Genomic DNA, 27,342 nt, shown 5'->3' with positions numbered 1-27,342 from the left:
CTACAAAAATACTTTACATTTTACACGGCACCTTTTTGGAGTGAACCTTGCCAGGGCCCTTTTTGAAGCATCTACATGCAGAAATCGCTTCCCTGCTGAAGTGCAGCCACGTCGGAGCCAGAGGAGGACGTCTGGCCATGGGTTAGTTGGAGGGCAGGGTGCCTATCCCGCTGCCAGCGGGCTCTGGGCTCACTGGGACAAGTCGCCTGGCCTCTGTCCACTCCTGCTTCCTTCTTTCCCTGTGACAGCGGAGCTGCGAGGTCCCTAGGAAAGTGAGTGGGAACAGGTTGCTGCCAGAGGAATTCAATCGAGCTACAGCCAGCCCCTTCCCAGGGGAGCCTGGTGGTTGTGCTAAACAGCAGCAGCTCTTGCTGTCCATGGGAATGGGCAGGGATGTCCTTGGAAAGCTTTGGGTCTCCTGCTTGTGCACCGAGAAACCATGCTTAGACATGCCATGAGATTCAGTTCAGTAAGGGAGAGGAGGTCATGGCACACAGCCCGCCTCTGCCCGGGGAGGAGGGAGCTGGCACTGCCATGGCAGGATGCTGGGTGGTGGTTTATGGGGTGCAGTGTGCGCAGAAGATCCTCTGCAGAAGGCAGTGGGCTGAGTGTGTATGGCAGGAGATGCCTTCCCATCCTGTGCTGCTGACAGTGTCAGGGGGGAAGGTTTGGCCAAGGACACGGCACAGCTGCCTGCTGCCTGCAGTCCTGGCAGATTGTAACAAGCTGCAAGAGAGTCCAAGTCATCCCGAGAGAATGAGCAAAGCTTGAGTCAGCAGTGCTAGGACGGGACTTTGGAACTGCCAGGTATTTCACAGAAGCACCCCAAAGGACGGGGAAGAATGTCAAACTGAGATCAGCATGGTGTGATGAGGGTATTCTGCATCTTCATAGTCCCAGCTCCAGTTTAATGGCTTGCAGATACAACTAAACCTAGAAATACTGTTGTATCTCTCTTGTTACCTGGCAGATCTCTTATATCGACACAGGGGCTGTTCATATTTTAATGGGTTTATCTCTTGTATGGAGGGTATTACAAGCTTTCATCTGTCTTCTAGTGCAACTCTACGGAAATCCCTCCAGGCATGAGGCAGTACCTGGGCACTGAATTAATCTGTGCTCCTGGGTTCTCACAGCTCCATTAGTGGCTTAGCAGGGGAAGCAGTTAGCATTAACAAACTTAAGAAAATAGGATTTGCTATGTTTGATCTGCCCTTGGCTCCTCGGATCCGCCCAACAGCAATGACAAAGACTGGGCACATTACGGGAAGACAGAAAATAGTCATAGGGAAGATACAAAATAGGCTGATTTGTAAAATGTGTATCAGCATTCTCCAAGGCTCTTGGGGGTGAGGTGAAAGTTGTGCTGTAGTCAGGTGCAATAAAAGACACTGAACCATTTTTCCTCCTGCTACATCCACAGACACATCTGCACCCGCAGCTCTTACCTTGCCTTTCCCTGTGACTTGAGCCATGTGAAGACAGTGTGGTGTCCCATCCCCGTTCAGGTGGCCACTGCCTTGTGCTCTGTCGCTGACGTGAGGCTGGGGCAGCTCTCAGAAACCATCCGGTGCTTTGGAAAGGGCTGTTTGTCCCCCTGCTTTTCATCAAAGGAACATATACCATTTCTGGTGTTAATTCTGTTTTCCATTAAAAAAACTGCCTGTGAGGTGCATGTCGTGTTTCCCTTGCAGTGCTGTGTTCTTTAGCAGAGCTGTGCATCCATCAGTGGCTGGATCTGCCCTCTCTCTGGGAGTCACTGACTTCTGCAACACTGTTCTCTACTCACTGCAGGCTCTCACAAAACAGCAGGGCCAAGCGTGAAGCTAAACTTCAGGCTGCTTAAACCTAGGGTCAGTAAGTTGAGACCTGTTTTCAGACATGACTGTCAGGTGTCTGAAATAACAAGAGCTGGGGATAATGACCTGTTACCTGTAATACCCTCTAATAATGGCATACCAAGCAGTGAGTTTACAGAGTGTTTCCACTTGGTTGTGTCACTTTTCATCTAAAGCAAACATGGAACACACCAATTACTTTTCTTAAGTCTTTCAGGCTCTCGCTGGTTTGGGACAGAAATGCCTTAGGGATCCCCTTCTGATCAGGCTTTGCTTTTCTTCATCAGATCAAGATGGCATATACATGGACTTCCATACCACCCAACCTGTGAAAAAGCTGGTGTCGGTCCCGCAGACCCGCTCAGGTCCCGGGTATGACCGACCAGCAGGCTGCAGGCACCGTGGCTGCACAGAAATGCCTGTCTGTTTGGCTGCTGACACTTGTCAGCTTAGGGGAAATTGTACATCAGCTGTATGCCTAAAGTTTCTCTCCTTGTTAATAGTGAGAAATATTTCCTTTTTTTCATGGTTACTTTAACTCACTCGGTTGGTCTGTTTGCTCCAGGATTTTCAGAGCGGTGGGTGTATTTGCTGCTCTGCCAGCCCCTGTTGTACAGTGAGCTTTTCGACGAGCCGGGGATTATGAGGCCCAGGGTCTCTCTCAGTCCTGGGTGTGGGTGGTGGGTGCTGCTGGTGTCATACTCCCCTTCTCCAGGCTCTGCACCAGCTGCTGGTGCCTGCGGGCTTTGGCAGTGTGATGTCAGCGGCTGCACTTCCCATCTCTCCTCTCATGCAGCAGACCCTGGTCTTGCCTGTTTCTGTTCACACCAGTTAGAAGTCCTGTGCTGCTCCCCTGGCCTCTGGCTGTTGACCTCTGGTCTCTCCTGGGGAATTTTAACACTCTGATAAGGTACGCAACATCTGAGTGCTGCCCTCCAGCCATCAACTTCTGCATGGACAGGGAAACTTCACTTGCTGGCAACTCTAATTGCTTTGAGAAAGGTCAGTCCTGCCTCCCCAGGAGTCTCTGGAGTTGTTTCAAATTCCTGATTGCAATCTAGCCTCTTACTACAGTCTTTCTTGATCATCCTTCTCTCCCAAATTCCTGCTTTCCCAAGTGAATTTCCATATCTCCCAGGTGAAGAAGAGGTCATTGGGACTGGGCAGGACCTAACTGTTCCCCCGTGTCCCGTAAGGCCCGTAGTCATCATCAGTCTTCAAAATGCAAGAATTTTCCGCAGCCCCAAACCTCTTGTCTCTATTGAGGCTGGTAAAGCCCAGCTTATGAAGGCTCTGTTATTGCACAAGATGAAATCAGTGAAAATGTCTTTTGTCAGAGCACCAGCGGGGCTGGGAGAAGCACAGGAGCCATGAGTGCTTTAAAGAGGGGCTGGGAGACAGACTCCGAGTAATAGAAAATGGCCAAGCAGTGAAATTTGGCATGTATCTTGTTAGTGTCACAATTTTAGGGATGTTTTGGTTTCATTTTAAAATTGGTGTATGTGTAGAAAATACTTCTAACTTCATTGACAGTTCTCTAGTGGTCTAGAGCATGCAGTGCAGTGTCACAATTTGTTAGCTTCTGAAGAAGGTATCTTTAATCCACCAATGTAAACCCTTTACAATTGTATAACCTGTATTTTAGTCATGTGGTTTCCTATCATGCATCTAGATAAATGAACTCATCCAGTTTATAAATTATGAAATGAATGGAAGTATTCAGCTCTTCTTTCTAAATAAATCTGGATCCATTTCTTCATGGATTGCTTTCGAAACCTCCAATGCCAGCAAGTGTGAATGCTTAAAAATAAATTCATTTGCAGTTTTTATTTTTGCCAAGTAGCGAAAGTTGTCTTCTGCCCTGTCTTTCCAGAAAGGCTCTTCAGGTTTGACTTGCATCTGTGAAATAAAAGCCAAGGGTATGATGTCAGCTTGCCATTTTGATGACAGCATCTGCGTGTCTTTGCAAAGGATCCAGCCATGCTTCTTTCTGGTTTTGCTGTACTGCCTGACCATCTGTAGCAGAGGTTTTGGCGGCCACTAGACAACAACAGAGCAGCCCTCATATGTGCTAGGGAACATGTATTAGTGACTTCGCTCCCATGATGGGAAGACCCCAGGGTCCTCGCTGCATCCCAGAGGAGGTGTTTGAAGAGCAAGGCCTGCTGCAGCCTGTGGGATAATTTAGTAATAGCTTATTGTGTAAGCTAATCCCATCAGGGATTCACTGGCTTTGCATGTATTTTATGCAGCTGTATAATGCAGGCAGCAGTAGAAGGATAACATTTGAGTAAACTATGGGATTATGAAATAGAAATGAGCAGAGGGATTCAGGTCAGAGTAGTACCCCAAATGAGTTTCAGCTCCTTTTCCTAGGCTGGACTGGGTTTTAGGTTGACATTGTCCTTTAGCCACAGGCATGGATCTTGTAGCCTGTTAACAGAGGTAGTTTGCTGGCTAATGTCCTGAGAGGGAAGAGACATTGGAGAGGTGTGCAGCTTGGGTGGTGCAGAATGAGTAAAACTCAAGGTGATGGGTTTTATTGTTGCAAGTAAGAGAGAATCCTTCAGCACAGGAGACCCCAAAACTGGAAAGTAAAGCGGGAATGGAGAGGAGGTCTCACCCCCAGAGATAAGTCAGCCTTTGCTCTGCTGCCCATTTACACCCAGTTGTTCCTCTGTCCTGTGAAAGGGGGCAAGGCTGGCGAGGAGTTTCTGTCAAACACAGCACCATCATCTCACACCCAGGAGCTCCAGGACATGTGTGTTGGCTGGCTGTGGAGCATGGTGGGCGCCAGGCATGTTCCTTGCCGATTCCTTCCTGTGCCTGCTCTGCATTTCAGATGGGGAGATCACGATGTCTCAGGAATGATGACAGTGGGGCAGGAAGAGAGGAGAAGAGCAGCTGCCAGTGACATCCCCTTCTGAGCACCCTTTTCCTGAGGAGCAGGCTTATGGGACAGCTGATTTTATCTCTCTGCTTTTTTCTGTCTCCTGGAGATCAGCCATGCTGAGGACACAGGGCAGCAGAGACAGCTTCAGGAGCCTCTTAAAGAATTTAAACCTTCACCTGGAAAATGGGTGTTTAGGGATGGGGAGAAGGGGTCTCACTGAGGAGGCAATGGGTGACATTGGACCAGTTTAGGACCAGTTCAGGACTTCGAACCAGTAGCAACAGCAGTCCCATAACCAGGTGCTGAGATTGGCCAAACATTTGCAAACCCAAAAAGGAAGGACCACCCCAACTCAATGTGAGAGGTAACTAGTTGAGCTGGTAGCAAGTTTCCTTCCCTTTCCTCTTTTTCCACTGTAGGACTTTTGTTCTCTCCTTTATTACCCCCATCCTTGTCCTTACCACATGTTCTTCAGCCTCTACCCAGGGTCTTTCTCCAGCAATTTTGAACTGCAGCACAAATAGAAAAGCTCGTGGAAGGAGAAGTGCTTCGGTCTCAAGAACAGCTTCTTTAAGTGAAAACACAGCTGTGAGGTTTGCAGCCTGCGCTTCTGTAAGGGCTTGTCCAGCCGGCACAGCCAGCACCGCTGCAGTCCTTCCAGCACGCAGGAATTGGGAAATCCATTGTGAACAAGATTGAGTTTGATGGTCTGCGTGGAGGCAGATGGATGTATTTTTAAGGGACAAGGTGCCAGAAAACTCTGTGATTACGTTCCTGGAGCATGGCTCGTTTTTTGTGGTTTTAAAAGTGAGTGTCAGGACTTCAGGGCTATTTTTTTTCGGGTCAAAACCGAAGTTTGGGCAGGGCATAAAAACCTGCTTGATGACTAAGTTTATTCTTAAAAAGCTTTCTAGAGCTTGCTGGAGAGGGGAGCCTTTATTCTGAGAGGGAGCTGATACCAGTCTTTTTAGACTTCCATGCGAATGGGGTTAAAATTTAATGAGTGTCAAGGGTAGAAAAGAACCCCTGCCTTTCAGGAGACTGTTCTCAGTGTAATCTTTAGATCCAGTCCCGTGGTTTTTGTCTTGGAGGCTCATGTTTTGCCTCTTCTTCTTGCCCTGGGTGAACTCTTTCTGCTTGAACACCCCACTACGTTGGTGGAATTACCTTGCAGTTATAGCTAAGGCTGGCCAAAGCATGCCCTTACAATGCCCCAGAATTGGGACATCTGAAATCTTTGACCAGGTTACTCAGTTGAATCGATAATACCTCTCTGATACAGTGCATGTTTAGAGAAAACTTTGTCTAATGACGGAGGTTTGCTGCTCAGAGCCAAGGCTGAGAACGGGGGGATCTAAGCCAAACCATTTACTCAAGGGGCATGCAGAATTTGCCCAGTCAAGTCAATATAGGTACTGGCAGCATTTCAGCAGCCAGAAGGCTGCTCCTCATGCTCTCTCCTTGTTGGAGCTACCAGGCTTTATCGCATGACTGGGCCCCTAATTGCTGCAGGTCTAAAACTTTCTTTAAAATGAGGACGGCTGCTGGCTGCACTGAAGCCCGGGCAAGCCTGGAGGTCCATGACAGTGTTAAGCACTGCTCCCCCTTTCTGAAAAGCCCCTTTCTGGCCATGATGGAGGAAGCCCCAAGATGTAGGCAGCTTCCACAATACCCCCCACCAAGGCCTGTCTGCCTGAGCAGGGAATTGGGTCCCCACAGGGATCAGGCAGCACAGAGCTGTCGGTGCACTGAAGGGCAGCTGCCCTGAACCCTCCTGCCTTTGCTGGTGTCTCGTGTCTGTCCGTGTCTGTGTGCTGGTTTGTGTCTGCTCACCACTGTCAGGGGGGGTGTGGGAACCCTTGGGTGCAGATGAAGCATGTTGGTGTCTGATGGATGGAGGAACAAGGAGGAGCAAGGACCATCCCCCTGTCAGCCAACTGCATCCTCTGCTGGGTTTAAGTATGTAGGAGTAAAGAACGGGAGGAGGATGTTACTAATCCAAAGAGTGGAGCCATTGCACAAACAAGTGTTATGTGCACACAGCCCTCAGTGACTGCCATGGGCAGGAGATGACTTTCCTCAAGATGACTTTCCTCAAGGAAGTGGCATTACCTTCACCTCGAGCCTGCAGTATGTGCCACCAAACATTACCAAGGATCAGCCACGTGCTCTGAGTACATTCTCTTGCTCCATTGACCACTCACGGGATAGCGTGCCCACACCTGCTTGGTACCTTAGGTGCGATGCGCCCCTCCATGGAGGCAACAATGTCCTGCCCATCAAACAGCCTGCCCCAGCCCCTTTGAATTTCAGTGCCCTGCTCCTCTTCTGTTTGGGTGTATTGCATTTGTGTCTGGTGGCGAGTGAGCCTATCCATCACTGTATCCACACAGATCCCAATTACTCCTTTTGACAGCTTTTATTCACACACCTCCCTGTGCCTCTGACGTATCAATTATTGATGGGGCTCGCCTGGTAGGCAGCACTCTGTTCTCAGCATGGCTACGTTCCAGGTCCCTTTCCCATTGAGTTCACGCACACACCATGCCGAGCGTTTCTTTATGTGCAAAGCTATTGAAGTGGAAAGGGATCTTTATTAGCATGTGAGCTCCAGGGCTACGCAACTAAAGGGGGCAGTGCAAGCCAAATCGCACCACAGTACGGTGCTGGGAAATTTCCTCTCCCCCTCCTCTCCCAGTGAAGCCCAGCAGTGTCTTGTAAAATTAAATTATCTCATATGCTTAATGGTGAAGATCCCTTGATCTGATGAGCCTTCCTTGTGATGGGGTCACCCTGCACTTGCATTTCTGTAAGAAACCTCAGTCCTTCATTGCCCCTGCAGGCATAAAATCTGGTATTTTGAAGAGCAGTGCCCTTTCCTTTGTCTTGGTATTAGTTTGTTTGCTGGCTTTACAGTAAGCCTTTGCATTCTGACAAGGAACACTGACACGCGAAAAAAGGAGCTTCAAAGCAGCATGTGGTGTTGGAGCAATGTTGTCAAATTGGTTAAGAGTTAAAGCTGTGCCAGAGGGACGATTGCAAAAGCCTGTTTGTTGTGTAGGACTTCATGTGTCTGGGAGGCTCTGGATGTCTCGTGACATTGCTGTAGCAGAAGTCAAATAGGAGGAATGATAAAGTGGTCGATCAGCTCCTGACATCTTTCCTGCCCCCAGCCTTGCCCTGCAACCTTCTTGAATTCAGAAGTAACCAGAGGTTTTGTGCTTAGTGAATGAAGGCAGCAGGAAAGGGCAGCTGCTGGAGAAGATGGGACCAGAGAAAAGGAGCAGTGCAGGGTGTGCAGAGAGCTGGGAAACAACACTTCAGTTTTGTTCTTGGAGATCCGTGGCAGCAGGTGCCTCATAGATTAGCTTTAGCATAAGGGGAAAAATCTGTGAAGCAGGCCTTCCAAAGCACTGAGATGCCGGAGAGCCTAAATGCCTTCGCAGCTGAGCACAGCCATGCAGAAGTGGGCACGTGTCCACGGGTGGTCAGTGGAGCACCCTGTGGCTCCAACGGCAGAGAGGACCCAACTACATGATATAGAGTAGATGTGGCCAACCTTTTAAGCTTAGTATGAAGCTTACAGTCTCTGCATCCCAGTGTGCCTCCTGGCAGCGTTCAGCTAGTCCTTCTCTACCTGCCTTACCAGTTTTGCCTGGGGCCTCCATGCTCCCTGCAGAGACCAAATGAGCAAAAACAGCCAGAGCATTGCTGGTGGCTGCACACCCAAAGCTTGGCTGTTCATTCGGGGTCTGTAAGGACTCCTGGCCTGGGTGACAACCACAGGTCCTCTCTTCCCCCTCCCGACTGGCCATGACAGTGCATCAGCAGGGCAGCTCTGCAGAAGAGCAGGGGCTTGTGCATCAGTGACAGCAGGGCTGCCTTGAGCTATGGTCTCTGGGACAGACCTTTAGTTACACATCTCTCCGTGTGACAGCCTGACCCTGACATTTCTCTGAGTGGGGTCCTTTTGTCACTGTGGATGACAGCAGCATCCTTTTGCCTGACAGTATTGCCCCAGATGGTCAAGCTGTGTATAGCCCTTGTTACACAGGCCTTGCTGGCACTGGTGGGTAGCAGAGATGGCTGAGCCTGCCAAGCAGGGTGTGTTTTATTTGTCTGGAATACCATGAGAAGCCAAAGAAGGGTTAAAATAACAGAAAGTTGAAAGCATGTTATCTTCGGGAACTGTGATCTTTCCTTTTTGGGTAGGCGGGTTCCATGGGACCCTGTCCCCCCAGATAGTGGAAAGGTCACCCTCCCATACCTGATTGCCCCACAGCTTTCCCCAGCAGCCTGTCCAAACAAGGCTGTTTTCCTTCCCAGCCCTTTTCCTTCCTTCCCTTCCCCTGGTCTTGTCTCCTTGCACAGTGCTGGCTCCAGCCCTGAGCGGTGCTGGGGGCCCAGAGCCCAGGTGAGCTGTAACCAGAGATGCTCAGTTACTGCAAGTCCTAAACCCACTTAGCTGAGAGCTGCAAACAAGAGGCTCAGGCACTCCTGAGTTTGTCCTGATCAGAATTACTGTTGAAAGTGACCAAAGCCACACTTTTGCCCAATTTTGCACTTTCTTTTGTGTTTCTTTATCAATTCCACAGTGCGGTGCCTGTTCCTCAAAGCATAGGACCAGGTGGAGCTGTGCCTAAGATAACTGCTGTCCCTTTTGCCTCAGAGGTGCTTCCTGATATTCTAGCAGGAAAGCTTTGCAAAACCTGGCCCAGAAAAATGGCTTTGGGCAGTTCCCAGTTCATCCTTCAGTTCCCCAAACCAGGGCAGCTCACTTGGGAGGATCCTGGTTATGGACCAGCAAGGAGATTGCTTGTCTCCCTTGAGGAGGTTGCTTGTTTCTTGCTGACCTCCTGCTCCCGTGGGGTAGCTGCCCTGTGCCATCGTAGCATCTGGAGAGGCTGGAGCCACAGCCTGGCTTCATGGATCTCAGCCAGAAGAAGCATCCCCAGCCAGCCCTGCTTGTCCTGCCTTAGGCACTGGTCTCCAAAATGGACATGAGTAGCCTGCAGAGCTGGAGTAAGATCAGAGCTTGCAGGAAGGGGGAGTTGTGGAGAACATAAGTGGTTGCCGTCTGGACAGCAGTGTGAATTGTGATACATGTACCACGGACACATGCAAAGCACAGACACGTGTTACATGCTGTTTCAGGAGCGTGTGTTTCAGAATGGCTTACAGAGTTAGGGGCATAGAAGTCAAGGGAGATCAGCTGGATTTGGCCTCAGCCTGGTACTCAGTTCTTAACTTGGTATCCAAGATGGGAATTTTTGATGATTTCATGGTATGCAGTTTTATTTGGGTCAGTGAGAGCACAGCGTATGACTTTGCTACCCTTTAGGGATGGGAAAATCAGTGCACCATCTAAAGATTCAGCACACGGGGTTTCTTAACAGCCTACAGGAGAAAGATGTTTTAATTCTGTTTTCATTCCTGAATAAGCCATTAATTTGAGTTAGCAATTTCCTTGGAGCCCAGAGGAGAGGAGTCTGTGATCAAATGAAGTGGCTCAACACTGCTCTCTCCTCCTTTCCCTGTTTAAAAAGGTTGAGCTCATCATAACAAACCTCCTTTGACTTTTAGCCCTTGCGATGGTCTTCCCAGACCGTTTCAAGAGTTCTGCATGATCCAGCGGTGGTAACAGCCCTGCTGTTAGTAATCTCTGTGACCCCAAAAAAGCCAAAGTTCTCAGTGCATAAAGACGGCAGCTACCTCCTCTGAAGGATGCTGCCCCTCTTACCCACCTTGCTGACTCCTGGTCAGGGTCTGCAGCCCTTTTGCAGAGCAGAGGGCCTGCACCTCATGGCTGTGGGAGCTGGTGGGATGCTGGTCTCGGGGACAGCAGCCTCTTCATGGGAAATAAGGGGCTGCTCGGATGTGCAGGGCTGTTGCAGGGCTCAGCCCCATGCTTTTTTCTAGGCAGTTCAGTGTATAAAATCACTGGAGACATTTTCAGCAAAAAAGTCTCCCTGCAGAACTGTTCTGTTGCTTGTTGAAAGAGGATTAATTTTTCCCCCTTAAATAAAATGAGCCGTGTTTGAAATCTGAAAGCCCTTGCTGAACGCCTTCTTGGAGCTGCAAAGAAAGCATCTTCCAGGTCACATCATAGCCTCCTGCCGGACACAGATCCAAACTGCAAACCCTTCTAACAGCTCTTTAATAACTCTGCACAGAAGGAAAAATCTGTCACCTTTCCCTCTGTGGTTTCTCCTCTGTTCTAATGCACAGGAGAAACGAGATGGAGCCGGGAAAGTTTTCAGAGAAAGACTCGTGGGAACTACAGCTGCCGATGGAGAAGACTCATTTCTTTAGTGTCTGAGGGGAACCGCAATCGCTTTGGTGAAGGGTGGTGTGTGTGGGTGGGTTTGGAGGGGTGAACCGTTATGACCCATGCATTTCAGAAGAACCACAAACACTTTATAGTTAACAAAGGGTGGAAAAAGAGAGAGGTTTCTGCAATGCATGTGACTTTTCCCTGAGGTTTGGAACCCTGCGGTATGTTCCAGGCCACGGTGTTTGCGTGTCAGTCTTGGTGAGTTAAGCTTTCTCCCACAAGCCTCACTTGAAGTTGCTGTGATGACTGAGAGCCTAAAATGTTGTTTTGTTTTTCTTTTTTTTCTCTCTCTGTTTTCATTCTCCCCCACCTCCTCTCCTCTCTGCAGCTGAAGCTCTCGTTTACCTTGGACCAGGAGAGTGGGATGCCTCAAGGCTGTTATATCTATCAATACCGGGACAGCAACAAGTAAGTCCTGTGGAAGATTGCATGCAACAGATAGGAGAAGGTGCATTGAAAGGAGACTGCCCTGCCTTCTGGCAGAGGGATCACAACTGCTTGTACCACTTAAAAAATAGATTAAAGCAGGCTTCAGGCTTGACCTGAACTGGGAAGAGTTCCTGTAAAGGCCGTATCCTTTAAAATACACAATGCCCTGCAGCCCCTTTTTTTATACAGCATTTAAAAGCTGCTTTTATTTGACTAAAAAGGCCAGGTCTTGGGTATCACAGGCTCTGGCAGAACTCACCCAGGCTTTGCCCAGGGGTGTTTGCAACTCAGACCCTGCACTGCTTTGTGCTGGGGTGACTCTGAGAGTGTGGGCTGGGGATAAGCATCCAAAGGCTGCAGAGCACCAAAGAGGGCAGTCCTCACCTCTGCTCAGCTAGAGACACACAGCACTCCATTCTCTCTGCTAAAGCTCATGCGTGGGTTCACTGAGTGGCCTTTCATTTGTGGTACTGTAGCCTCAGTGCAGCCACGCGCTCTGTTTTTATAAGGTACCATATGATATTCAAGCTTTGGATGTGTTTAGAGCACAGAGTCCTCAATTTCTAGGTATTCTGCCTATTTTTACTAGCTGCTGTAGTGAATTGGCACCCAAGATGTTTTTATTTCAAATCACATTCTCATTATCAAATTGACAGCAGCAGCAGAGTTCAGGATATTTCTGTGTTCGCGTTGGGTTACTTAGTCATAAATCCATAGCCTGTTACCTCCACCCATATAGTTCTGCTTCTTGCCAGTTATTGAAGGTTAACCTAAAAAAGGAGGGTATACGAAATAGTCAATGAATGGAACAGCCTGTATTAGATCTGCTCTGAAATGCTGATGAGAACAGTCCTGACAAGGAGAGAGACCTCCACAAACAGCACCTATGTCTTTCTAAGCTGAGAAATCTCAATGTTTAAACAAGAAGGGAGATAATTTCTGGGAGAATCCTTCCCACCTGTGGATGGGTGATTAGCATGTGGTACACAGTCCCACCCCAGTTATCCCAGCCCCAGAAGCATGGATGAGCAGAGGTGGTACCTCCAGCACCACCAAGCTAACAGGGAAACGTGCAGTTCAGCGCCAAAGCATAAGAGCAACAAGGGAAGAGTGTTTGGTTTTGAGGTTTTTAAAGGCGGTGGCACACAATGGACAGCGAGGAAAAGAAAACCCCCGGACCTATTGGGGTTTGTTAAGGATGTTTATAGATTCAGTGTTTCTGATTGTGTGGCGTATATCTCAAGAATCAGCAGCCGTGGTTTTTTCTGCCACAGACCCTCCTCTCCTGGGCTCCAATGGGTGTTTTGTGCTATTGTTTGAGGAAACTCCAGGGACGGGAGTGGAGCTATTTTGTTTAAGCGCTAAGGCCAATAGCAGTTCCGCTTGGAAACCTCACTTTTAGCTGTGAGTGGTCCAGCATGTGACAAAGTAGCTGCGGCATGTTGGCAGCTGTTGCTTTAGAGATGTATGGCTGTGACCTGTGTTTCTGGCAAGCGTGGGAGCCGAGCCACCCCGAGCCATGCCAGCCGGGATCATGGATTGGAAAAATACGGTACGGGCAGGATGAGTGCGACTGCAAGTAAACCCAGACTTTGTGCATGTCTGACAGATCCAAACTGCAATTATACCTCCCTGCAGGACCCCATGCTTTGTATTTTATAGCTTGCTTGATCAACCTGGGGGGGAGAAGCATCCCATTTCCCAGGGAGAGCCTCGCTAAGTTGCGCACACACTCATCCCCCTAAACCCTGTGTATGCAGCCCAGCGCCTCCGACAATCCTTGGCCAGTGAACTGAAGCGTGAAGGTCTGTGCTATGGCTGATGTATTCTTGCAGGTAAAGTGCCCTTGAGCCAAATGTGTGCTCAGTTCTGGTTGTACCCTGGGTGATTTTGGAGGAGCTCACATGTGCTGCAGCTTTATTGGCAACAGAATGTTGTATTTGAATAGTGTAGTGAAGCACCGGACGTGGCTCCCGCTCAGGCAAGCAGAGACCGTACTTCTCAAGCACTGGGCCTTTCATGGGGTTAATTTGTTATCTATACAATATCATGGCAGTTGTCGTGATAATTTCTCCTTAGCAATTTACCGGGTAAATTGTAGGCCTTGTGTTCTCCCAAGCCTAGTCAGGCTTTGACGGTACTCATCAGGACCCAAGGGGGTAACAGCTCTTCTGCATCTTTCTAAAGATGTATCTAGAAGTCAAAGCAACACAACGTTTCTGTCTGCACCATGTTTTGGAACTGTTTACAGCCCAGAGAAGAAATGCTGGTGACATGCTGCAAGCTCATGCATGGGAAAGACTAGAAATGGGCACCCCGGAGCCCAGCAGCCTGGACAGAGCGTTGAGGCTGGGACCCGTGCTGGCAACAGACTCATGGCAGGAGCAGAAGCGTCTGGAGCTCTTGAGCAGCAGCTTTAACAGGAGGAAGCTGAGGTGATCCTGGACGATGGGAACCCATTCTGGCCTGGGAAGTGCGCCCAGTGCCCCAGAGATCTGTGTGAGCAGGGCTGTGCATGGAAAGGCTGAGTATCACCCTGGTCACTGGAGGAGTGTCCCTTCCCCTCCAAGTGGCAAATGCTGTTCCAAGCTGCAGCCAGACGGGGCCACCGGAGAACAGCGGATATTGGCCTCCCACTTGCAGAACAAAGGACTGCAGCATTGCTGAAAGTGTAATTACCAGAGCAATTAAAATTTCTATTGCTTAGGCTAGAAGTGCAAGTACCATTCAGGCTCTTACAAGGGCGATCAATTGGAATTTGTTCCTTCTAAAATGATAAAACCCTGCCAAGGAATTTTTGCCCGCTCCTGGCAGCTTCCCCTTGCCTGCCTGCCTGCCTGCCTGCAGCAGCATTCACAGGCACAACACTCGCCAGATGCCCACTCCACTATCGCACCCTGAGTGCCAAACACTTTGGGGAGACCAGCCTCAGTCTTGGGAGCCTTGGATTGAGAGGAGGAGAGGAGCTGAGCAGCCAGCTGCTTGTCCCTCCAACCCCTGCTATAATATATTGGTATCTGATGGCACTTGACAGTCCCAGTAGTGATCCAAGTGCTGTACTTGGAGCCATATGGAGGAGAGAGGCTGTCACTGCCCCTGTGGTCACAGGGGTGAGACCAGTGGACATCACTTCTTTCCTTTTTCCCTGCTCAGACCTAGACACTTTCCTCTGCTTGGCTGCCAGTCCTTCCCAGCCCTTCATTGACTTCCTAGCCCCAGAGGACATGACTTGAAAGCAAGCAGTCTGCTTTCTCATTTTTAACCCATGTTACTTAAATTCTCCCTAATGGGGATCAGTCAGTATAATCGACAGAACACCAGGCAGCAGCATGGGGCTGCTGCAGGACGGCTGTCCTGTGACGGGAGCGCTGTGCTGTGACACGGGGACTGCGGTGATGTGTGCTGGGTGACATTCAGAACAGGAGCATATTGTCAGCCTTCATGTGGCCACAGAGCAGTCCCATCCAGGAGAGGACAGCTCTGCCAGCCGTCCCGCGGTGTCACTGCAGCACGAGTCGGGTGTTGAGGATGGGACTGGCTTTCTGCCGCTGCCTCTGCGCAAGCTGGGTTTCTCTGGTCCTGCACAGGGTCCAATTGCAAAACCCAGCCAGGCAGTAAAAGACCATCGAGGCCATTCACATCCACCATGGCTCATGAATCCCATGTTACAACACGCACTCACTGGTCCCCGGTCTAGGAATATGATACCGGCTGTGCTGGGGAAGCGCCGGCTGCCTGCTCTGATGGCTGGTCCTACTCTAGTGGGCTGCCAGGCAGCGGGAAGGATGAGATCAATAAAGGTTACAGATGATCGTGAAAGACTTATTGCAGCCTGTGTGCAGGAAGAGCCAAAGCCAACTTGAGATCCCCCTGGAAGAAAGTAATTGCAAGAAGTTTAGTATCTTTTGGCTGTAACTAAGAAATGGAAGATTCAATCTGTTTTCTGCATTCACTATCACTATCCAGATAGTTCTCTGGAGACCTCCTAGATTCTGCTCACCTACCCACAGCAAGTCTGGCCCTTCAAATGCCTTTGTCTTCCATTCCAAGACTTTCTGGTTACTGTCACCTTTCTCAGATGATGCAGTGCTCAGGGTTCCTGCCATCCCAGACCCAAGGAGGAGCTATAAATCCCTGTCAAGATCCATCCTGGTATGTGGGCCATATTTGCGTGGCGTTGTGATGCTTCCTTGTCCCCAGGGTTCTCCTCTAACATGGTTTTCCTGCTCCCTTAGCCTCCAGGTATTGGTCGCCTTTTGAGGTCCCTTCCTCACATCACAGACACCGCCTTTACCTATAGACCAGCTTGCAGCTTGCCGATGAATTTCCTTTTAATTCCTTGCTGCAGCTGGGGTTTGTGTCAGGATTATGAATTTGTAGTGGGGGCTTTCATGTTCTCTTCAGAGTAATTTCTAAACCCAGAGGAACAGCATCTCGCATGGAAGCACTTAGAGACCTCTTACAAAAGCAGCGTTGGAGTATTGATCATTTTTTCTCTCTGGGGACCCGGAGTGCTACAGATAGAGCTGCTGTGCAGTGTAGCCACTTGCGGGCAGCACCACACAACTCTTCAGGATGAGAAGTGAAAAATAGCTTCAGTTGAAAGGAAAAGCGGTGCCCCCTTTTATATAGAGATCAATGATGCCTGGTACATTGGATTATCACTTAAAACACCAGGACTTCAAATGCCAGGGTGCATGCACTCCGAATGCTGACAGGCTCGTGATATATAATGCTGTTTGGGTTACCAACTGAGCTCCTCTGTGCAATCTTTTCATAAGGTGAATGTAATGTCTGCAGTGATGTACCCAACGTTACATCAGGAGAGCCAGCCTATAATTATGCTTGAATTGTTTGAACGGGTTATTTGTCACTAACACATTAGCTCACTCCATTTATTGCTACCATTCAGGGCTGCAGCAGGTTTGGTGTAAACAGAGCTTGGGTGGAGGTTTCAGGGGGGTTATTTTTCTGAATCGAGCAAAGCAGAATTGTTTGGAGTTTATTCTTTTTTGCTAGGAGAGCTGTTGACCAGGAGTGCTAGGAACAAAATACCTAAAGCAGCTGACACAGCATAACTGATTTGTTTTCAGATGTACTTCCCAGGTGTACAGCTCATGTGCTGGACTTTAGCACGGACCTGGTTGCTTTGCAGTGAGCTGGCAGGTTTACCATAGTATGTTTTGTTCCTTACGAGAAATTGAGGCTTGCAGAGTGGTTTGTTTGTACAAGGAGCTGCTGCACAGCTCACACAGTCGCTGGGTGCCTGCCCTGCCTTATTACATGGTTGTTTCATGGCACACATCCCCACAAAGTAGCACTGCTTGCGTTGGTGTAAAGGAAATGGCCAGCCAATGTCAAATTGTCCAGGGTGGGATCTTCACTTTAGGGTGCCCCGTTGGACAAGGCGGCTTTGCTGGGACAAGGCACGTCCCGCTGCACCGCAGTTCTGTGGGTGCACCTCTGCTCATTGCTAGCTTTCTGCAAGCATTGCCCAAGTCTTGTTGGATTGTAGGTAGCTGAGCTGCCCTGTGACTCTTTCCTGGTGAGCTGTGGGAAGGTTTAGCTGTCTTTGGAGGCCACAGAAAAGCATCAGGGATGGTTGGGGTAAGTAAGCCTGCATTTTCATTGCTGAGAAGGAATACCACTGTTTTGATTGTACCCACCTTTGGGTTTAAGACTAAGCCAGCCCCACCCAGGCTTAAAACACTACCGAGCTCTGGTGAAAGTGGAGTCTATGTGGATGAGAATAGGATTGGAAGCAAAATGAAAGCCAGGGCGTGAGTTAGCACTGCCCAGAAGATACACTCTACAAAAGAGAAGTCTAAGGCTGGAGTTTTTCTTTTGATACTGTGTCTTGTTTTTTGTTTGACTGACTGGCACTAAACTTCACCCAACTCAGGAAGTGATGTATATCCTTCACGTGCCAAAGGGTAAGCATTGGAGTTGTCCAGGTAAGGCTGGTGAATTATTCTGTCACTGTGTGGAGATAAACCCATTCTGGTTTTGGCATTGGTTCAGTGTAGGGTAAATTGTCCAGGTGAATAAGTCTGGAAGTTGACCTTTAAAACTTCAAAAGATACATAATCTTTCCTGCCTAAGGTAAGCTTGGTTTTCTGTATGCCACAGCCCAGGCTTCTGGGACATATGCTGCAAAATAGCCTTTGTCACTTGAGACTTTGAGGAGCAGAGAGTTGTTCTTTCCTTGCAGAAGGGAATGGCCATTTCTAGGTGAGGAAGAAGGGCTCTTACAAAAGGCTCTGCCCAGGTACGACTTAGCTGCTTTTCTTGACACAGACCTGCCTCCTCCTGCCGCTTTCCTACTTAATAACAGGTTTCCAATCTCCCAGTGCTATAGAAATAGTAACTACCAACTCCTTGGAGTGTCAGTGCAATGTGGGGGCTGCAAATGGAAAAGGTGATCAAGGAAACCCTCCTTTTCCCTGAGCAAGCAGATGGGATTTGAAGGTAACCTGATCCCTTCCAAATGTATGTTTGAAGCTTTCTTTGGTGCCCTACACAATATCCCACATCGACCAGTAACTCTCTCTCTAAATCCTCAACGGATGTCAGAGCAATCAGCCTGTGCTCCCACCCTCAAGGGGAAGAAGGACTGGGCTCTTAAACCCAGGCAAGTGGTGGACCTCCCTGTTCTCCCAGGGTTGAATCAGGGGGGATTTGTCGTCTTATCTGTTTCAAAGTGTTTGCTTGGAGAGGAGCTGTAAGACCTCCTTATGTCAGTATTAGAAGTCGGGGTATTCAGTGGCAGTCAAGTAGGTGAGAAAATCAGCTGCAATTGTAATTGAGTCAGAGATGCTGTCTCCATGTGTCATCCCTGGAGATCTGTTTACATATCCATTTGCTTAACAATATGTTTGGAAGCCCTCAGCTGCATTTCAGCACCATTTCTCTGGCCTATATATGTCTGACTAATGCCCAAGGCAGTGAGCTATATCTGGACTAGAATTGCTAACCTATGGATCTGGGTTTTCTTAGTAGCCCTGAATCAGATGAGTCTCTGATTAGCCCTTAGGTACATGGGAGAGGACAAATCTGATGTGGGAAAGAGTGAATAATCGTCCTCCCACAAGAAGCACCTCTCAATTTCATCTTGAGCCTAAGTTGCGGGATTGGCCCTCTCCGAGCGACGTTTCTAGGCATACTTTTTTGTAACAAATATGGAAATGGAGTTCTTCTTTTGGCTTAGTCTCTGTGTCCTTGAATGTATAGTCATACTGCAGAATGATTTCTCTGCCAGGTATAGGTTTTGCTGTCCACCTGATGTTACAGGCTGGGAGCACTGGGACCAGAGGGCAAGTGCATGTGCCACCTTCTCTTGCTTTGTTAGGAAGTGCTTTATGTCCAAACTAATGGTGGAAAGTTGCACGCAGGGGCAGACAGTGGAGTAAGACCAAAGATGATGAAGGGGGTGCTGAGTGCTTGGAGCATGTGTTGTGCTGGCAGGGATGAAGGATGCTCTGCTTAGAGATAGACCTTCCAGTCCCGCTCACCAACCTGCTGTTTGATCTGTGCTGTCTGCCTGGAGAGAGCGAGGGCTTTCAGTTTGCTGTGGACAGGACCTCTTTGGTCTGTTCAGCACTAAGTACCTTCATTCCCCAGGGGATCGGCAGTGTAAGCTGGAGTAACTGGGTGGATTGTCAGCCAGCTGGGATTGCTCTCTCGTAAAGAGCTACTGGCTGAAAGCTGAAGCATTCAGACTAGAAATAAAGCATGCTTTTGAAAGGCAAAGGAGATTAACCACTGGCAAAATGTCCCAAGAAAAGACCAGGGAATTCTCCATCTCTCAAGGACAAGTGCACTTCTGGAAGGTGTTATAGACCCTACAAGTCAGTGGATTTAACAGAGCAGTAGCTACCTGAAGCCCTGCAGGCACAAGAGATCAGCTGCTGGAGTAATTCTGCCAGTCTTAAATTCCTGGCACACTGCTCTCTCTTCACGTAAAGGATCAGCTTTGCACTCGCTTCTTTGCAAAACTGGGTTTTGCCAGTACTGGGCCTGGAAGAAAAGGGCATTTGCTTTGAGTTCTGCCCTCTCTTCATGTACTCTGCTGAACTTATTGTTTGAAATTATGTCCTCACAAATCAGAGGGTGAGACTGGAAGCACCTTTCCTTACCCCTCCCAAGCAGCAAGGGTGAGTGGTTCTACTTTTCCAGCTACTGCCGTGCTTTGCTCTGGGTCCTGCTGCTTTTTCAATGTTTTTTCCACAGTTCAGAGCAGTTAATCAGTCTGACAGTGGACTCTGTTCCCTCCACACCTCCCTGCTTCTTCTCCATCAAAAAAAGGAGCTCCAAATCACAAGCATGTTTTGTGTGCTCAGCTCCTTGCCATGTCAAGGTCACCCTGAGTGGGGTTCCTGTTACAGCTTAGCACTTTCACCTCTTCCAATTTGCCATGCATTAGTCAATCTGGAGCCTAATGGATTTGTAACCTGACTTTGCCTGTATCATCTGAGACATTCCCAGCAATGTAAGAGGATTTGGGCACAACTTCTTTCAAGTTAATGGAAAGATCTTGCTTGGAAAGAACCTGCTTGAGGATCTGAGTGTACTTTGCATTAATGTTTCCATTAATTTTAATGGGAGGTGGTTCTAAATTCCTCAGATCAGCTTTGAACATCTTAAATTTTATGTCCTTCACCTGTGTCATCTAAAATGGGGCTGATGAGCAGAAGCACCTTTAAATGAGTAGCAACATTATTGGCCAAGATGTCCTGCAAGTTTTTTTGCCTCTGTTGATCTGTCTAGAAATGTCCTGTTCTCTGGTGACCCTACTGGACCCCTAACCAGCTCACCACATTCAGGGCAGGAGGTCCAGGGTCAGCTCCCAACTCAGAGGTTGTTGCATGGTCTCTGACAAGTCACATTGTCTCTGCACCACCGCTGTCTGTAAAGCAGAAAAGAGCAAGAGTCCTCTGGGACTTTTTTATTAGCATTTATAAAGCACTTTGCAATCATCAAACAGGAGGGAATAGAGGAAAGTGAACTTTTATCGTTGCCACTCAAGTCTCAGTTACTGCAAAGCTCTGCTGCCTTGGGCATGATTACCTGGCACACTTCGTTTGGCTGGTACTGACAGGCCGGCCTGCCCGCATGCATGCACAGCCCAGCCTGGGTTTTAGTCTGGGTGAGGACTTGTCTGACTTTACTGCTTCTGTGGGGCCATGCTACTCATGACACTGGCCTCGTGAGCTGAGTAACTCGGTATCCCCCGCTTCCCCTCCCTCTCTCCTTGCTCTCTGTCCTACTGCTCCTCTGTTAACTTTGACACTTGAACACAGCAGTGATTAACTGTTTCTGAGCATCTCTCACTGATTGGATCACTGCTTGTTCCTGCCTCATTCAGCAGAGCTCTTGCCTCCTTCAGGGCTACTGGTAGCTATTTCTTTCCATCTCCAGCTGAGCTGAGCGAAGACCAACATCCCGACTGCTCATTGCATCCCCCATACCCCTGGTGAAAGGCAGTCCTGGCAGAGCTCTTGTACATGTTGCAACTCTGGCATAATCTCATTTTGCTCAGACAGTCCATGTTAAACAGACTGATGTAGTAAAAGAGATGCAAACCCTACTCATCTCTACATAATCAGGTTAGGGAGCAGCTACACGTGCAGTTGTCCTGGCAGACAAGAAAGGCCACACTGGCTTGGCCCCACTGGAAGTACCCCTGGGAAGGACTTTGTGGTCAAATAGGACCTAGAGAGGTGGGGAGGCAGCTCTGTTGCAGTAAAACAGGGCACCTGTTGGAGAAGTCATCTTATTAAAGAGGTTTTCATGCTTTATTTAAGCTCAGTGCTCATTTGCAGTCTTGCTGCCAGACAGGCACCGTCTGGTGCGGTGCTGTTTGCCTGGTGACGTGGGACTGGGCACAAGTGCCCAGGTTACAGGGGAGCAGGCAGGGTCCACCATGCTCAAAGAGATCTGCTGTGACTTGCGTACACTGTAAAGCAGGAGAGGCTGGGAGCAGGCTGCCTGTGCTCGCACGCTCGCTCCCAACTGGGCCAGCCTGGGGTCAGTTCCAGCCCCCAACAATTAGCAGGACAGATTGAATCTAGATTGATCTGTCTACTTTCGCAGAGTGAGCCGATTCCAGCAAGAAATTCTCCTTTCCATCTGTCTCCATGTTAAAAGGAAGGAGACCTTGTCAGATTTCTGGATAAATGGGAAGTAGAGGGCAAGGTAGAAATAAATGTTGTGCTAATGCGTAGGAAGAATCATTAGGACAGAACGACATCATCGATGCGGCCGGGCTGCAGCTGATCTGCATCGCTGTGTTGAAACTGTGCCTTGTGGTACGGCTACTGCAAAAGGCAGAATTCAACAAGGGCTCTGCTATTTATTGCACATTTGCAGCATGTTGCAGGGGAGTGCAGAGAGGCAGAATCTGGTTCAGAGCAAGAGTTTTCGGCACTGGTAACAGCCTGGACAAGTGCAGTGATGTTTGCTGCAGGGAATTCATAGGAATTTCCTCCTGGTGCAGTTATTTGACAGATGCACTCAGGTCACTCATTGAGAGAAAACTGCGGTCATGGGAGAGCAGAGAGGGGACATGTTGCTTCAGTGAATGTACAGGAGCAGGATTATGGTGCTGAGCTAAGCTGGGGTTTATGGGTCTCGGGATGAGTTTTTGGGAGAGTGAATGGGACAGTGAGGATCAGGGGATCAGTCCCTGGTAGAAGCCAGTAGAGGAAGATCAAACATCCGATTCATGCTGTGTGTCACACCAGCCATTCCCACGCTCCACAGCCAAAATATGATACACTAACAGGGACACTTAACTGAACGAGTGCTGGCCTGTCCTCTCTCACAGCCACAACTTCATGCTGTATTGTGATCAACAAGGACAGCAAAGAAACCAGAAAATGGGGCAGGGTATTTTCGAGGAGGGTAGTTAACCCCGAAGGGTGCAGTGCTCTGACTCACAGCACAGCTCCACAGGCTGTTCTGCCCACGCAGCCAAGGGGGGACCTTGCAACAAAGGGATCTCTCTGTTGCACCTGGGGTCCTCAGTTTCTCAAGGACACCACAGAAAGCAGCCTGAGGAGTAAGACAGAGCACAACAGTCAAACCAGTCTGCCTTTGCACCACTGCAGAGAGCAGCGTGCAGGCCTGGAGAAAACCTGCAAGTGGACTGGGCTCTCCAGAGAGCACAAAGAGACAAAGGATGCTTGTCCTGAGATCCGTGGTGGGTGTAGCCATTCCCGAGCTCCCAAAAGTGCAAAGGGATGCTCTCTCAGCTGGCAGTGTGGATTTGTGCATGCTTATCCAGGGCTTTCGCCTGCATGGTGCCAGCGCGAGAGCTGCTGCTCGTAGTTGACAGCTCAGCTATTGTTGCAAAGTATGATTTAATAGCAAGACTTGATTACAACATGCAAATGTAGCTGCTGGGGGACTATCTCAGAGGTTTGTGGAGATTAGCTGTTAAATTGGCCAGTGCAAAAACATTATTAAGCAGAGAACATAATTACTCATCTTGTGCTTCTGTAGTGTATAGAAGAGACAGATTCGTTTAAAAGCCAGCAAGTCCTATATAGAGAAAAGACTTGTGTAAATGCCACATCATGTACTACTGTACATTGCAGCATATTTTATTAGAGAAGCAATACTTAATAACAACATTTGGGAACTTGTGGAAGGAATCCATTATATTATTCTGCATCATAAAAGCAAACCTAATGCCTAGTCTGTGTGAAGGCTGTGCAGATATTGAAACATCTCCTTTCGGTGGTGGTTGATTACTTTTATGGAGATTGTATCATATGGATATAAACAAATCCAGCACTTGATATGAAATCTGGGAGCAGGGTTTTAGACTCACACATCTATCTTCTATCCGTGCACGTTCCTTCTGAAATGCATCAAGGTTCCCATTAACACCTTAAACATGGAAAGTAGGATTAAAGTGAGACTGTCAGCACATACAAAATTAACATCTAGGTGTGCACTTGCTGTTATGTTTTTCTCTTTCAGTCCTAGCGTAGTCTGTGGGGTTGCTCGAATATAAAGCTCGTGTGCGTGCAAGGATGTGGGGGGAAGGATCGAGGTGTGGGGAGCTTGTTAGTGCTGCAGACCTGTTTTTTGGAACAGGCTGTGGTTCAGGGATTTCCTCCTGCCCCATGGCTCTCAGTAGCACAGACTGGGCTTGCAGAGAGTGGTGCAGTAGCAGCTAGAGGACTGTAGTCAGATGTAAAAGTGCATTTGGCTAGTCAAAGCTCCAGACAATTTCAGGAAAATCTTTAACAGAGGAGTCAGGAGGGCTGAATTAGAGGAACAGCTTGTTCGTAACGGAGTGTAGTTCTGCAGTCACAAGTGCTGGCAGGGGAGCAGGGTGATGCTGGCTGGGCAAAATGGTGGCTGCTGCTCACCCCTGATTCGTGTCACTGGATGCTTCCCCTCTAGCATCTCAGGCCCCCCAGCAGATGCTCTGCTGAGGCTTCACTTGTCTAAGCAGGAGGAAGTATCCTCCCAAGCCTAAGTGGGGGAGATAAAGATTTCAAGGGTTTTTGATGGGACACTCCTTGCCATCCTTTTCTTGCAGCTCAAGAGCATTTGTACACCAGTAATTGCTCCCCAGGCTGGTTCCTGTGTGAGTCAGAGCTGAATGTGAAGCTGCCGACGGCGGATGCTGCTGAGTGAACCTCAACATCCTGGCACAATACGTCCCAATCACTCTAAATTTGAATTCGCAGCCAGTCCTCCTTCCTCCTTTACGTGTCTGTGCACATGCAGGCACACCGCCTCACTCCTTACCTGCTGTATACTGGTAAATTTGCCACAATTGGAGCCATCAGCTATTCCAGGCAGTGACGGCGAGGAAACGACTGTCTTGTGGCTGGACTTGTTTTCAGCTCAGAGCCACAAAGCACCTGAACCCCAAGACAGCTGCTCACCAGCATCTCCTGGTGTGACTGTAGGGCAGCTGGGAAGAGCTCTGGCTGTGTCCAGCAGCAGCATCTCCCTCCTTTTGTTATTCAGTGCCAAAGGGTAATCCTAAAAATACCTGTGAGCAGTTTGCAAGACACGAGTGTCAGAGGGAGCAGCTCTGCAAAGGTCTTGTGTCACCAGGAAGGGAGAATGACACATTTTGTTGTCACTGAGCTTGAAGGGATGGTACCTGCAGCTGGGCACTGGGAGTAGGTGGGAGCAGGGGCCTGGTCTTGGCAGTGGAGACCAGCTGAGGGTGGATCAACCCTGTTGGCAGAGGAGTAGGAAGGGACACGGGGCAGCGTGGGCTGGAATGTTGAGCTAGGGCATGCTTAGTCCCTGCACAGGCACATCTCAGTTACAGCTATTTTTTTATAATGATCTTTGCTAGTTTGTAATGAAGCCAAGCAGTGGGAGAAACCACATAACAATATTTCATAATAATTTTGCCCCGATTATATGAGGGCTGTGTGTATTCAAGCTGTCCGTGTCTCCCTAAACACCACATGCACACTTTCAAGCTGCATATCCAATGATCAGTACTGATAGAGGCAATAAACTTCACGTGGTAGTAGAGTTACAGCAGGAGTCTCTGATAGCTAGAGAGGAGGCAGAAGTGATCTATTGCTCTGTTAAGCTCCTTTTTTTGTGTGTGTATGGCTTGGATCTGTCTGTTAAATGGCTGTTAACCTGTTCTCAAAGTCTGGAGTGCAAGAAGTCGTTTGTGTGATCCTCTTCTGTGGCAGTAGTGGTGCTGCCTATGGGAGATGCTATAGGAGGAGTTGCAGTAGCTCTTGCTCCCATGAATGTCAGAGTTTTACTGCATTGAGCTGAACAGCACAATTTGAGGCAGGACCTGCTCCTAGCTGGTCCTAAAATTTTGCCACCACTGCTCTGAAACCCTGGACTGGAATAAGGCTGTGATAATTAATGGAGGTTAAAGTGCTCCTTCTGCCTGTGAGCTGGTTGGAAATGGAAAAGAGGAACCTGTCACAGTTGTGACTGGCTCTAAACTGCTGTCAGGCTCTCCTCCTTCCCTTCCCCTGCCCCAAGTGGAAAATTGTATTGGAAAGCAGCAGTTAGAGCACTTAAATCTTTCCACAGTTCATTTCAAGCTCCCTTTCTTCTTCCCAGCCATTCCCAGGCCAGTTTGGGGCGCGGATGGGAGACTGCGTCTCTGGCTGAAACTTGCAGGATGTTAAATAACAATGGGAGAGTGGCTTTCAAAGAGGGTATAATGTGCCTGGATTGCACGTACCACAGGCTGTATTTCCCATGCTTTGACATTCAGCCCATCCATGCATTGCTCCTGAACTGTTTCCTTTCCCTATGGGATCTATCTCGGTGTGTTATGGAGCAAGCTCAGGCTAAAACTGGGTTGGTACCTCTCGGGCTGCGGAGGGACACGCTCCCACAAACATTCACAGAAGTTGCTGATGTCTGTCGTTTCTGGACAGCAGTAAGTGAGCACGTGAAATGTAGGCAATAACAGTAGCTGTTGTATCCCCTGTGGTGGGTTGCCAGTTTCATGCAATCTCTGCCCTTCCTGGGTGCTTGGATTGTCTGTTTTAACTAGCGTGTGTGTCCCCTTTCTCTTAACACCTCTTGGCACAGTTGCATTGCTGCTACAGGCAGTAGTTCTAAGTGGTTTTGTCCCCTGCTGAAACTGGTCAGTGAAGGGCATCTCATGGAGCTTCACTGCCTTCTCCTCAGCTGCCTGGATTTAACAGGTTGATTGGTTGGAGGAAGCTGCCAAAGCTTTTACTCTGATGTTATTGAATAACCCTTGGTAGAGAGCTGGGCAGCTATTTTGATGTCAGACCCCAGGAAAGGCATGGCACTGCATTTGCCTTCCCAAGTGACCTTGATGTGTTCCCACCTGTGTGACTAGAGCATCAGGGACCTACCGGGAGGCAACAGTCATCATGGCTGCTTGCTCTTCTCCCATCTCCCAGTATTTTCAGAGCTTGGGAGGGACAAGGGAACTCTCTGCTCAGTCTGAGCTTAGAGGTTGCAGTGCACCCCAGCCACATGGGCTGTTTCAGGCTGTCACTCTCAGATTTGCAAATGGTTGATCCAGCATGTAGATCTAGTGGCCAAACAGAGGTCTAGAACATTCACATTTGACTGCTGAGTATGAAGGTATGGGTTGCCTGGAAGGAATGTGGCTGGTTGGGCTCCAACCACCATAAGAGATCCAACCACTGAGGTCCTTCTGTACCAGGGCTAGAGCCACCGTTGTGCTTCCAACAGCAGGGTCCCTGCAGGTGGTGACTTGCCCTGCTGATTCCTGGTGTGGACTGACAGATTCGGGCACTGGGAAAGTGAGTGGGCATTGCTGTCCAATCCAGGATGGTCATTTAGAAACAGATGGTAGATTTAATGTTGTGTTTCCTTCTTCTAAATGTACAGAGCTACCCTGGTCATTCAAGGGTTAAGCAGTCTGAGAGATGCAGCACCCAGAGCCAGGTATCTGTCAGGCCTGGACTGGAGGCTCACCAAAACATGAGAATATATGATTTTATTTCTGTTTTGTCATTTGGAGATTACTACTCAATGTCTGTAGGACAAGAAAGCTCCAGGGCATCTTAGGATATGCCCTGTGCTCCAAGAGAGGTTGTTGTTTTGGCTTTGCAACATTCATATGCAAAGGCAAGAATTGATGCCTGAAATGTTCCTTTTCCAAGGATTAAAAGGCACTGCCAAGGCTCTGCAAGATGACAGTGTTGCAAATCTTATCATGATCCAGTGCTGAGATCCGTTGGTTTCAGCAGCACAAATGTGCTGACAGATCTGTGTGTCTGCTTTCGGGTGGTGGTAGATTTTTTCAGGACGTTGGTCTGTGCTGCTGAATTCTGGTTGTAACTCCCAGTTCAGAGCCTGGAAGGTAACATTGCAAGAGTTCTTCT

The 27,342-nt window shown here is 48.8% G+C and overlaps 1 protein-coding gene across 2 annotated transcripts in view; it reads left to right on the top strand.

Annotated features, from left to right (window-relative positions):
• Positions 1-27,342, top strand: part of DIS3L2 (DIS3 like 3'-5' exoribonuclease 2) — a 192,929-nt gene that overhangs the window by 142,426 nt on the left and 23,161 nt on the right. For both annotated transcript variants that reach the window (XM_074878691.1, XM_074878690.1), the window contains one exon: positions 11,394-11,473. In XM_074878691.1, the coding sequence (XP_074734792.1) occupies positions 11,394-11,473 (80 nt within the window). The remainder of the gene's footprint in view (positions 1-11,393; positions 11,474-27,342) is intronic.

This window comes from Strix uralensis, chromosome 9 (genome assembly GCF_047716275.1).
Source record: "Strix uralensis isolate ZFMK-TIS-50842 chromosome 9, bStrUra1, whole genome shotgun sequence".
NCBI classification, from domain to species: Eukaryota; Metazoa; Chordata; class Aves; order Strigiformes; family Strigidae; genus Strix; species Strix uralensis.
The sequence above is the reverse complement of the archived record's forward strand: the minus strand, read 5'-3'. Positions and strand labels throughout refer to the sequence as shown.